The following is a 12,206-nucleotide window of genomic DNA, read 5'->3' on the forward strand; positions in this document are numbered from 1 at the left end:
CCTTTTAGCTGCTGAGAGTGGAGGGCACGCTTGATGTGTCTACCAAGACCTTCAACCATAAGAACAAAGAGGAAAGGGGAAAGGGGGTCCCCCTGTCTTATGCCTCGAGAGGGCTTGAAAGGGCGGGAGGGAATACCATTAACCAGGATGGAGAAATGAGTGGAATTAATAAGGCTCATGACCCATCGAACCCAAGTAGCACAGAAACCAAAAGCTTTCAACATGTGTTGTATATAAGACCAGCTGAGCTTGTCGAAAGCTTTGGAGAGATCCAACTTGAGTAACATACCGGCTTGCTTGGATTGTTTGAGCGAGTGAATGATTTCGTGCGTGAGGAGAATGCCATCCATTATCTGTCTGCCTTCTACATATCCCGACTGCTCCGGAGAGATGAGCATGGGTAATAGAGGTTTCAACCTATTAGCAATGACTTTGGATATGACTTTATAGATGACATTACAGAGAGATATGGGCCTGAATTTGTCAGGTGTAATGGAGTTCTTCTCTTTGGGGATGAGAGTTATGAAAGTGGAGTTGAGGGAGGGGAGAAGCCAGCGCAAAGCCCTGGATTCCTCTACAATCTACCAGACCTCCATTTTAACCAAATCCCAGAAAGCATGAAAAAACGTGGTTGTGAAACCATCTGGTCCAGGGGATTTACCTTCTTTGAGCTGCATCATTGCCTCATCTACTTCTTGGATGAGAATGGGGCGCATGAGAAGTTCGTCTTGTTCCTCTGTGACAAGTTTGGGTATATTGTTGGTTATCTTTCCAATCGCCTGTTGCCGATCCACTGCTTGCTCTTGATGTACCTGCTGAAAATGATTGAGGAGGATCTCTTCGATTTCCTCATGCTTCTCAACTTTTGCCCCCTCTTGGTTCTGGATGAATGGAATATTATTATGCATCCTTCTCTGCACTGTAGTTCTATGGAAGAATTTGGTGTTGCGCTCCCCTTCTTTTAGCCACCTGACCCTTGACTTTTGCCTCCAATAAATTTCCTCCTGCTTTCTCCTTTCTTCAAGCTGATTGTGTATATGCCGTTCTTGATCCAGGGTTGCCTCCGTGTGCCCTTCATTAATTATTTTCTGATGGAGATCCCCCAATTCCTGATTTAACTCCTGTTGCGCCTTGAATATATTCCCGAAGGTCTCCCTATTCCAACTTTTCAGGTGACTTTTTAGAAATCGCAGCTTCTGTTGAAGCTGGTACATTTTCGATCCCTCTGGTGGGATGAAAGAGGCCCAGATGGTTCTGACGAAGTCCTTGAATGCTGGGTGTGTGAGCCAAAATCCCTCAAAACGGAAAGGTCTTTTGGTTCTATCCCCTGGTCTTTGCCACTGCAGAGCGATTGGCCAGTGATCCGAACCAGTATGAGCCAAAATTGCCGCCGAAAGATCGCCTCCGAGATGCACCGCATTGTCCGAGACTAGAAAGCGGTCTAGTTTGGAGGCAATCTGATGCTTGCCACCTCTGCGATTACTCCAGGTGAAGGTGCCGTTACAGAATGGCATATCTATGAGAGAGGCATTTTGGATAAAGTCCTTGAAGCGATCTACTTCTGGTTCCAATCTGGTTCTCCCTCCTATCTTATCCTCTATTTTGGTTATCATGTTGAAGTCCCCTGCCACGATCCAAAGTGGATGTAGCCTGTTTGTGCTTAGCGCTTCGATGGTGTCCAGGAGCGCGATTTTGCTTCCAGTGTCTTGCGGAAAATAGACGTTGGATAGGTTACCATGTATGTTGGTACCTAGAATATGAAAGGTCGCCTGTATGAGGTGATGGGAAGCATGAAAATCTGCGAGAGTTACAGCTTGGGTATTCCATGCTATGGCGAGCCCTCCTGAAGCTCCCGATGCGTCTACAGCAACAGATCGGCACCCTGGCCAGGCTTTTGAAAGTATGTGGCCCAGCGTGGCGCTATTGCATTTGGTTTCCTGGAGGAAACACATCTGCGGTTTCTCCATCTTGATCATATTTTTTAACATCCTGAGTTTTCCAGGGCTATTAAGCCCTCTTAAATTCCAGGATACAAGCTTCATGGTTCAACTAGTTTGGGCAGGGCTGTAGTACTTCGTCAACTTCGCATATCTCCCGGAATCCACCAGGATTTTCCCAATCTCTATTGTTCTCTGGAGATCTGTCTCCCTCCCTCTTTTTTTGGTATCCTTTGGACCCATGCTGCTGTCCCACGTACTGCCAGGTTGAATACCTAGTTGGTTTTGGTGGTAGGCTCTGGAGATGACCACTTCCAACTTTTCTAGATCGGTCTCAGAGATGGATTCATATGCTTTTTTTTTGCAAGCCAGTTCTAGCTCTATGATGTCCAAACCGTGTAGATCTATGCTTTCTGGCTCTTCCTCCATTTTGTGTACTTGACTGCTTTCCTCTTGATTAGTCTCCGAGTCCTGCAGGGGATCTGTCTTTCCATCCACCTCCATTTCCTTTGGAATCTCCTCTGCGTCCTTCGGGGATCTACTGAGGATGGTCGGGATAATAAAGGGAGGCTGAGATTTGGGAGGGGGGCCGGAAGGAGGGGGATGGGTGGAAGAGGAAGGGCGTGCATGGATATTCTCAGTGTCTAGGGGCTGATCATCTGAGAAGTCGCCTAGGATGTCAAAGCTGTTCTTGGATGCGGGGTTTTGGGGTTTGGTAGGCTGGGGTTTGGACCCATTCTGAGGCTTTTTATGCGAGCGCTTCCGAGTTGGGACTTTGGTGAAACCATCATGAGATGGGGGATCAGAAGGATCAGAGGAATTGGCTTTGGCATTGAGAGGGCAATCCCTGAAAAGATGCCCCAACGCATGACATCTTCTGCACCTGAAGGGTACGTGCTCATAATCGAGAGGCTGGATCCATTCCTCGTCGCGATGGGCTAGGGTTACTGACTCAGGTAAAGCTTCATTCAGACGAATAAAGACACATATTCTTGCATAGGAGATATACTTACGGGATTTGGTTTCTTCTGCCGCTCTGATGTATTCTCCCACTCCGTTTCCTATGCGTTTTAGACAATCTTCCTCCCAGTATTCATCGGGGAGTGAGTACAGCCTGATCCACACTGGTGCCCAAGTGAGATCTTCCTTGTCCGGGTTGAATCTTGGCATCCAATCCCTTATGTAAAGACCTGCCGAGTTGAAGAAATACGGCCCCCCTCCTAGGATCCTGTATTTGTCTTCAAGGCAAAAAAAGATGGCGGTAAAGAAGCCCTTCGGCCCAAGCTGGAGAGTGACATCTCCCTTGGGTTTCCACTTCGCCGCAATCCATCCGTTTAAAGCTCTCTCAGTTGGCCAAAACCCTATGAATTTTCCAATGATGGCGTGATCTTTCATGAACTCTATCCTTCTATCGATTTTGTCTCCTGGCAGTTCTATTCGAGGCCTTTCTTTGGCTACAGGTCGGCAGGTAGATGAGGTAACCTTCGAGTTGTTCCCCTGAGTCTCTTTTTCTTCCTGTGGATCGTTGTCATTACCTTGTTGCTTTTTCCCTTTACTGAGAATATCCGGATCAACTGATCCGAAGATGACCGCTTGCTCTGGGCTATTCAGTGAGGGGGAGGGCCCTGACGCCCCCCCCTGAGGAGGTCCCATCGTCCTACGCTGATCCCCTGCAGCTCTGTCACGCTGCAGAGATTCCTGTGCGGAGCGTGAACGCAATCCTCTGTGTTGTCGGCGCCATCGAGGGTTTCTTCCTTAGAACCCTAGCTCTCTCCATGAGCCTTCTCCACGTACCTTCTGATTATTTGAAGAAATATTTTAACTTTGAGATATATATATATATATATATATATATATATATATATATATATATATATATATATATATAGATATATATATATATATATATATATATATATAAAACTTTGGATCTCTCATGCGCCAAGAGGCAAATATTTTCTTAAATTTTTAATCCAAAGTTATTAAATCTAATAATAGTAATATTAATATTATAATATATTAAATTTAAATTTAATATGAATATGAATATTAATATTAATCATTTAATATTATTATTAAACTCAATGATGTTTTTAAATGGCATGATAACAAAATTTATAACAAAACTACAACAAATTAATATTTCAAATACTACAATTTTGACGTGGAAATATTTATGTTTTTAAAGATTTTAATATATCTATAGGATATGATTTTTATTTTTAAATATTTATTTTACAAATATTTAATTAAAATAAATAATAGTAAAAATTGAAAATGTGACATCCTTACACATCCTCCTTATATTGGGTTATAGAATGCACCTCTAGGGGCGACAACCTATACCACCAACACCTATAATTTGACTTTCCATTGTGTGAAGATGTGTAATTAGTTAAATAACTATGTTAACTATATTTTAATATCAACCTTATATCCTTATATATATATATATATATATATATATATATATATATATATATATATATATATATATATATATATACACCACCACCAACGCCCATAATTTTACTTTGGATTGTGCCAAAACTTGTAATTAGTTAAATATATATGTTAAATATATTTTAATATTAATTTCATATATATATATATATATAATTAAATTTTAAGGTCACGACCAATCCATACACCAAATTGGTGTATGAGACAAGAGACTCACTTCCCAAGTGATTTGATTACTAGGAAGGTATACATACTCTACCCCCCTAGCTTTTAATCTCTGACTTGGTTGGTGAGAACACATGTTTTTAACCATCAAGCATACTCAAGTTGTATTAGTTCAATGACAACTATGTATATATTATATAAAATTGCTAAAAATAAAAGTTTCTTAAAAATGAACTAGATGAGTAATTCTTTCCCCATATATATATATATATATATATAAACCATGAATCTATTAAATGTAGAGATGTATCAAAGAATTTTTACTTTTTTAGATTTTTATTGCATGAAGGCAAATTCTATATCTCAATATGAGGAAGATGTGTGATTTATATAATTAAATGTCAACTATAATAAATAATAACAAAATAATAGAACACATGTAATTAGTAAAATATCTATATTGATTAATATGTTTTAGTGCCAATTATGTATATATTATATAAAACTATTGAAAAGTAAAAGTTTCTTATAATTAAAATATTTATTTTATTGGTATGTTGCTCAAAATGAAATAAATTTGTAATTTCTTGGACGTGGACTTTATATATATATATATATTCATTTTTCATATAATTTTAATGTCTTTTCTAACTCAACATTTTTTATAAGTGTTTTGTAAATCATATTACTCAAACTACAATCAAATAATGATTTAATGGTTATGAATTAGACAAGTTCATCTTAATCTTAGATCTATTAAATATTTAGAAAATTAATTTTTTTAAGGTGAAAATTTTTCTTTGAAGTACAAAATTTGAAGAAATGTTTGAACTGTGAGAGATTTGAGGAAATATTTGAACCTTGGGAGATTTGATATATATACAACAACCTAGATCCATCTGAATTTTGGATCTCTCAAGTGCTCAATTGCAAACATTTCCTTAAATTATTAATCCAAAGTTATTAGATCTAATAATAGTAATATTAATATTATAATATATTAGTATTTATATAAAATTTAATAATAATAATAATAATAATAATATTAATATTAAACGTTAATATTAATTACGTTTAATGATGTTTTTTACATGGTATGATAACAAAATTCTTTTTTTTTTTGCTCAAGCAAGAATCGGACCTTCTATTCAAATAAAGCAACAAAGAGGATACATAATATACAAGATGACATATGCCACAAGCTCACTCACACATCTACGGGCCCACCACACCTTACAATCACCAAAGCTAAGGAGTGGCTCCCTTGAAAATATAGATAAAACATGCACAAAAAATATGAGTCGTCGATCCCTGACCGTAGAGATCAACGGCTATGAGGGATATCGACCGGCCTAAATGCACAAGGATTACCTGCCCAATGTAGGCAGTATTCACATTATGCCTAGAGCCACGTGTCACATGGTCAATGGCATTGGAGGCTTTACAAAAAATCTGCTCGTGGTTAAGCAAACACCTGATAACCCAGGAAACTATAGCAAAACCATCACGGTTCCACCACCAACTAGCCCGATCAACCTCAGCCCTCGATCTACTGCCACCAGATCTAACGACAATGATGGATATCGGCCAGACTAATTGCATGATAAATACCCATCTGATGAATGCAGTATTCACATTTTGTCTAGAGCCACGTGTTGCATGAACAGTGGCATCGAAGGTATTTTCGAAAATCTGCTTATGGTTATGAGGACGCCTGATAGCCCGGGAAACTGTAGTAAAACTTCCACGGTCCCACCACCAACAAGCTCGACCTTCCTTAGCCCTAGATCTGCTTCCACCATATTTGACGGTTGTAAAGGATATCAGGTTGAAGAGATGTGCAAGAGATACCCGCATGATGAAGGTGTATTCTCTACCTTCCTAGAGCCACGTGTAACACCATTTGTGGCATCGGAGGCTTTCCTGTGAAACCACTTCTGGCACAATCGGGCTTCCGATAACTCTGGTGATGGCCTCAAAACCACCCTTTCCTGAGGTGAAGCTCTAGAGCCACATTTTGGTTTTGCGCTCTTTCTTCTCTGTCTTCCATTCCTCTGCCTTCCGTTCCTTTGCAAGATCCAAAACTTAGTCTTCCTGTAAGTTAAGCCCTGAACTTCTATCATCTAAGATTTCTGCTCGCTGTTTCCCCTTGGAGTTTTGGTAATGCTCCCTATCTTCATGTGCCAGAGTGTTCCAGTCCTAGCAAAGCTGACTTGTCTAAACAGACTCCCATAAGAGGCACTTGTTTTCTCTTGTGTAAATCACTCCTTCATTGGCTAGCCTGTCCGCCACTCTGTTGGCTTCTCTGCGCACATGAACAAAGCTCAGAGTTCTAAGTGTTCTGAGGTGAGATTGAACTCGATGAAACACCTGCAAAAGTCACCAGTGCCTTGAAACTTTGTCTGGTGCTGAGCCAGTGCTTATTCTTTTGACCAAATTAATCATTAATTCCAAGTCTGCCTCTATGATTGTATTGTGTAAATTGTAATCTGTCAGGATTTCTAAGCCTTGCTCAATGGCCATGAGTTTTGCAATATTGTTGGTAGCTCTCCCCAAATGACTATGAAAAATGATTTGGATATTGTGCTTTGCATCTCTTATGGCTCCTCCGTAACCAACATCCCCTGGGTTCCCTTTTGAATATCCATCTATGTTGAGTTTCAGGAAGCCATGAGGGGGGGGGGGGGGTGGGGGTTGCCAGAAGGCTTTGCTATCTGATCTGTGCCTTGCTTTCTTATTGGAGACTAGAGGACCATAAGACTGAAATCCCAACTATTCAAGGATGTGGATGTCTCTTTGAACAGGGGGTTTCTTAGGAGGATTCTTCATAAAGACCTTAATTGTTTCTTTGAGCTGATTTAGAATCTGAGCCACAATTCCTTGAGTTGAGCCTAATCTTTAAAGTTTCGGTAATGTCATTTTCCTTTTTGTTTGTTTGGTTGAAGATAGAGGCTACCCAACTCTAGATGGAGGAGGTGAACTCACAAAGGCTGAGAAGGTGATCCATGGTCTCCTCCTGTAGACCACATAATTGGCATTTAGAAGGTCCTACAAAACCTCTTCCTCTAAGATTTTCCTAGGTCAGAATCTTTTTATGTTGAACTAGCCATATGAACATTTGATTTTCATCCAGTGAGGGTTGATCCAAAGGTTTTTCCAAGTCTTGTCACGATTTTAATGGTCGAATCTGGTGATTATTCTTTTGGCTTCTTTGAGGTTGAAATTGCCCTCATTATTTCTACCCCGTCTTAGAATATCATCCGAAGTTGATGTTAAAATCTGTCTCTTTTCCAAGATCTCTTCAAGAACTTTAGCTTGGGCTCTCAAAGGGGTCTCTACACTGTAATTTGGTACCTTTCGGAATCTCCATTTCCCTTCCTCTCTTGACTGATCCCAAAAGTCGCTTACCCTTTTGAGGCCTTTATTAAGGGTGTCATTTTTGATGATGTCTAGACTTTCTCTGCATAGATTCTGTTCCTGCTGCCAGTTGTCCTCCCAGAACCAGGCCAGATTCCCATTTCTGATCTCCCAGAAACTGTGATTCTGAACTAATGTTCTGTTCTCCCAAGCCTTGTTCCAAATATGAGAACCCCTGATGTGCCCCGACATCTAAATGTGGTCCTTTTCCTACCAATTTGTTGCGTACTTTTTTTTCCATAACTTGGTCCATGGATTGTTGGATTCCTTTAGCCATCTCCACCAAAGTTTTGCCCCCAAGACCTTGCTTAGGGTGTCCGGGTCGTGGAGACCTAAACCACCATGGGTTTTGGGTTTGCAGAGCTTATCCCACGCTACCAGGGCCCATTTATTTTTCTCTTCCCCTCTGCCCCAAAGAAAGTTCCTTTGAATGTTCCTGATCTGCTATAAAACTCCCTTAGGGACTGGAAGGGTGGAGAACATGTAAATTGTAATGATTTGTAGGACAGCCTTTGTAAGAACTAGTCTTCCCACTAAATTCAGAGATCTATTAGTCTAGTTGTTGACTTTGTCCTTCAGCATATTTGTAACTGACTCCCATACTTCCTTACTCAGCAGTTTGTCAGTGAGAGGCATACCTAGATATTTAGAGGGAAGATTCTCTCATTGAAAACCAAGAATTATGGAGAGATGTCTTTAGATTGAAATGTCCGTATTGAAAAAGGAAACTTTGGATTCTGAGAGGCTTACCTCTGTGCCAACAACATTTGCAAAATCATTCAGGATTTGTTTGAAGGCTTTGGCTTCCTTGATAGTGGGTATGCCTTGCAGCATAGTGTCATCCACAAATTGTTGATGAGTCAATGCTTCCCCATTCTAAGTCAGTTTTAGCCCCTTGATTCTTCCTTCCTTCTTGGCTGAAGTGATCATTCTGCCTAATCCTTCCATCATGAGAATGAAGAGGAATGGAGAAAGAGGATCGCCTTGACTAAGGCCTCTTGAAGGCCTAAAGGTACTAGAAGGTGAGCCATTGAGAAGGATAGAGCAACTTACTATGGTTGCTAGTGCCATGACCCACTTTATCCAGTTGAAGTCAAAGCCATAAGCTTTAAGGATTTCCTTTATATATTGCCAGCTTAGTTTATCATAGGCCTTTGCTATGTCCAACTATATTATCATACCTGCTTGCTTATTGGTCTTGAGGGAATGAACCACTTCATGCGCTTGGATGATGTTATTGAGAATTTGTCTGCCTTCCACATATCCAGTCTGCTCCTCTGATACTAGCGATGGAAGTAGAGGTTTGAGTCTGTTAGCAATAACTTTGGAAATGATTTTGTACACCACATTGCATAGAGCTATGGGTCTAAATCTTTCTAGTGTCGTGGCTTTTTCCTGTTTAGGGATTAATTCTATGAAAGATTCATTAATCACTTTGAGAACCTTTCTTGATTTTCTCGAGTCCTCCACCACATCAAGAATGTCATATTTAACTATTTCCTAGCATTTTTTGAAGAATTCTACATTGAAACCATCCAGGCCTGGAGCTTTCCCATTGTGCATCTCTCTGATCATTTCGTTGACCTCTTCCTCCGTTACTGGCCTATTAAGATTATAGTTATCTTCCCTGGTCACCAATTTTGAATATTCTTACTAAAGTTCTTAATGGATTGAGATCTATCTACCAAGGTTTCCTCTGCTATGCTTTTGAAGTGTTGAACCATCACTGATTCCATTTCCTTGTGAGTATTTAACTCCTTCCCTTGTGGATCTAGGAGTTTTGTGATTCTATTATGAGCCCTATGTTTCATAGTAGATTTATGGAAGAATCTGGTATTTCTCTCCCCTTATTTAATCCACTTTACTCTAGATTTCTGTTTCTAGAAGATTTCCTCCTGCTAACATCTATTGTCCCATTCATGCTGTAGAGAGTCCGCCAGTATCTTCCTTTCCTCTGTGAATCCTTCCTTGATGAGAATTTGATTAGTTTCTTGTAATCTTCTTTCCACTTCTCTTTTGGCTTCAAAAATGTTGCCAAACTCATTTTTGTTCCACTCTTTGAGCCTTTGTTTGATATGTTTGAGTCTCTGATGCAAGATGAACATTTTTGTGCCCTGAGTGGGCATGTCTTCCACCCACCAATTTCTAATATTATTGGTGAAGTTTGGATGAGTGAGCCATGCATTTTCGAACCTAAAAGGTCTGTTTCTTGGGGTTCCAATAAAAGAAGCTTCCAATTGTACAAGCCAGTGATCCGAGCCACCGAAAGGAAGAATCCAGGTAGTCATAGAGTGACCAGAGAGAAGGAGATCCTCTGAGATTATGAATCGGTCTAATTTCGATGCAACCTGGGCAGTTCCCCCTCTCCTGTTATTCCAAGTGAAGATGCCATTGATTGTTTCCATGCTCACTAGTCTCATGTTGTCTAAGAAGTTCTGGAATGTAAGTGAGTCTTGTCCCAACATTCTGCTTCCCCCTTTTTTTTCCGAGAGTGATCTGATCATATTGAAGTCCCCTCCCAAAATCCAGGGGATGATTGGATGTCTTTCTCTTAGTTCCTCTAGTGAGGTGAGGAGTTTTAGTTTGTCATCTAGCAGCTAAGGACCATAGACATTTGTGGTCAAGTAACAATATTTGTCCCCCAAAGGTTGTATTACCATTGAAAGGTGATTTCTGGATGCTTTTGCATCTGTGATCTCAAATTTTTGAGGATTCCACAGGGTAAGAATTCCCCCCGCTGTGTTGTTTGCTTTGACCTCAAGGTACTCATAGTTATTGAGCCATTTACAGTGAAGGTCCCTGATCTTTTCTACTGAACATTTGGTTTCCTGTATGAAAACCATGTTTGGTTTTTCTTCTTTTATTCTATTATTGAGATTTCTTTGCTTTCTTTTGCTTCCTAGCCCCCTAATGTTCCAGCTTGTGAGCTTCATAATGAAGTGTTTATAAAAGAGTAATCGGTAAGATCTTTCATCTTACCTAAATTAATTTGGAGTTTTCCACATTCTGATAGGAGATCATTCTGTCTCCTTCTTCCTCTTTTCTTGCCTTGGTTTTTGGTGGAGTTTCCTGGTGTAATGTCCATCTGTTTGACCCCCTTATTCTCCTGGCTATAATAGTTCCGTTTGACTCTTACAACCTTTGTTTGGTATCTTCCGAGGTAAAGTTGTTGCACTCTATCAAACTTCTCTTGTGGCAGAGAGTCAATCCCTTTGTTAGTTCCCTGTTTTAGAAATTGCTCTAGTTTCAAGTTCTCCCTATCAAGGATCTCTTGTAGGTCTTGGTACTTCATTCATCCTTCGCTTGGGGTCATGTCCTAGTCTCCTCCAGATCCTGTATTGTTTAGAGGGTCCTCCTTCCTTTCTTTATCTTCCTGTATGATGTCCATGCTATCCTCTCTTTCCCTCTCTGTTGGAATGTTCCCCAGATCCTTACTCTTTTCATTTTTTCCCCCTCCTCTTCTAGAATCTCAAAACTATTGTGACTTGGTAACTTGTTCTCACTGGGTTTCTTATGGTGCTTTTTTCCTCCTCCTTTCCCCTTGCTAGTCACTTTGGTGTAACCTTCAGGGTCTTTACCAATGTTTCCTTTCAGTTTGTCCTCTCTTTTGTTGAGTGGGCATTTTCTGAAGAGATGCCCATGTTCATGAAATTTGAGGCATATGAATGGGATGTGTTCATAGTCGACTGCCTGAACCCATTCCTCATCATAAACTTCCAGGATGACCTCATCCGAGAGTGCTCCCGATAAGTCCATTTCTACACATATACATGCGAAGGATGTGTATTTACCTCATAGAGTTGCCTCTGATATCTTTATAAAATGTCCTAGTTTATTACCTATAGCTTTTAAGGATTCCGGCAGCCAGTAATCTAAAGGTAAGGAATATAATCTAATCCATACCGGAACCAATGTGAACGTTTCTCACTCCGGTACAAAGTTCATCATCCAAGGTCGCATGTAGAGGCCTGCAGCAGCAAAGAAGTAAGGTCCTCCTTCAAATATTTTGTCTTTATCCTCCAGGTTCTTGAAAACCACGGTGAAGAAACCCTTGGATCCCAGATGTATATTTATTTCTCCTTTCGGTTTCCAGGTGCTTCTTATCCAAGTGTATAGTGCTTTCTCCGTGGGCCAAATGCCCATGAACTTGCATATGACCGCATAGGTTGCCATGTGATCTCTATGCTCCTGTAGAGCCAGATCATTTAGGACCACCCGTGGTTT

At 40.3% G+C, this 12,206-nt stretch overlaps 1 protein-coding gene across 1 annotated transcript; it reads right to left on the reverse strand.

Moving 5' to 3' along the window:
* Nucleotides 1-581: 581 nt before the first annotated feature.
* Nucleotides 582-1,967, reverse strand: LOC149199342 (uncharacterized). Its single transcript, XM_089400545.1, has 2 exons — nucleotides 1,062-1,967; nucleotides 582-881 (listed from the first exon to the last, which is right to left on the reverse strand). Exons 1-2 carry the CDS (start codon nucleotides 1,965-1,967, stop codon nucleotides 582-584), a joined length of 1,206 nt encoding a protein of 401 aa, XP_089256671.1.
* Nucleotides 1,968-12,206: the final 10,239 nt, after the last annotated feature.

Source organism: Pinus tabuliformis, chromosome 2_1 (genome assembly GCF_031772625.1).
Source record: "Pinus tabuliformis cultivar Carrire ecotype Pingquan chromosome 2_1, CPIR1, whole genome shotgun sequence".
In the NCBI taxonomy this organism is placed as follows: Eukaryota; Viridiplantae; Streptophyta; class Pinopsida; order Pinales; family Pinaceae; genus Pinus; species Pinus tabuliformis.

Coding starts and splice junctions, on each gene's coding strand:
- LOC149199342 (XM_089400545.1), bottom strand. CDS start 1,967: ATGGAGAAACCGCAGATGTGTTTCCTCCAGGAAACCAAATGCAATAGC. Junction 882..1,061: donor TTAATGAAGGGCACACGGAG/GCAACCCTGGAT, acceptor CCATTCATCCAG/AACCAAGAGGGGGCAAAAGT.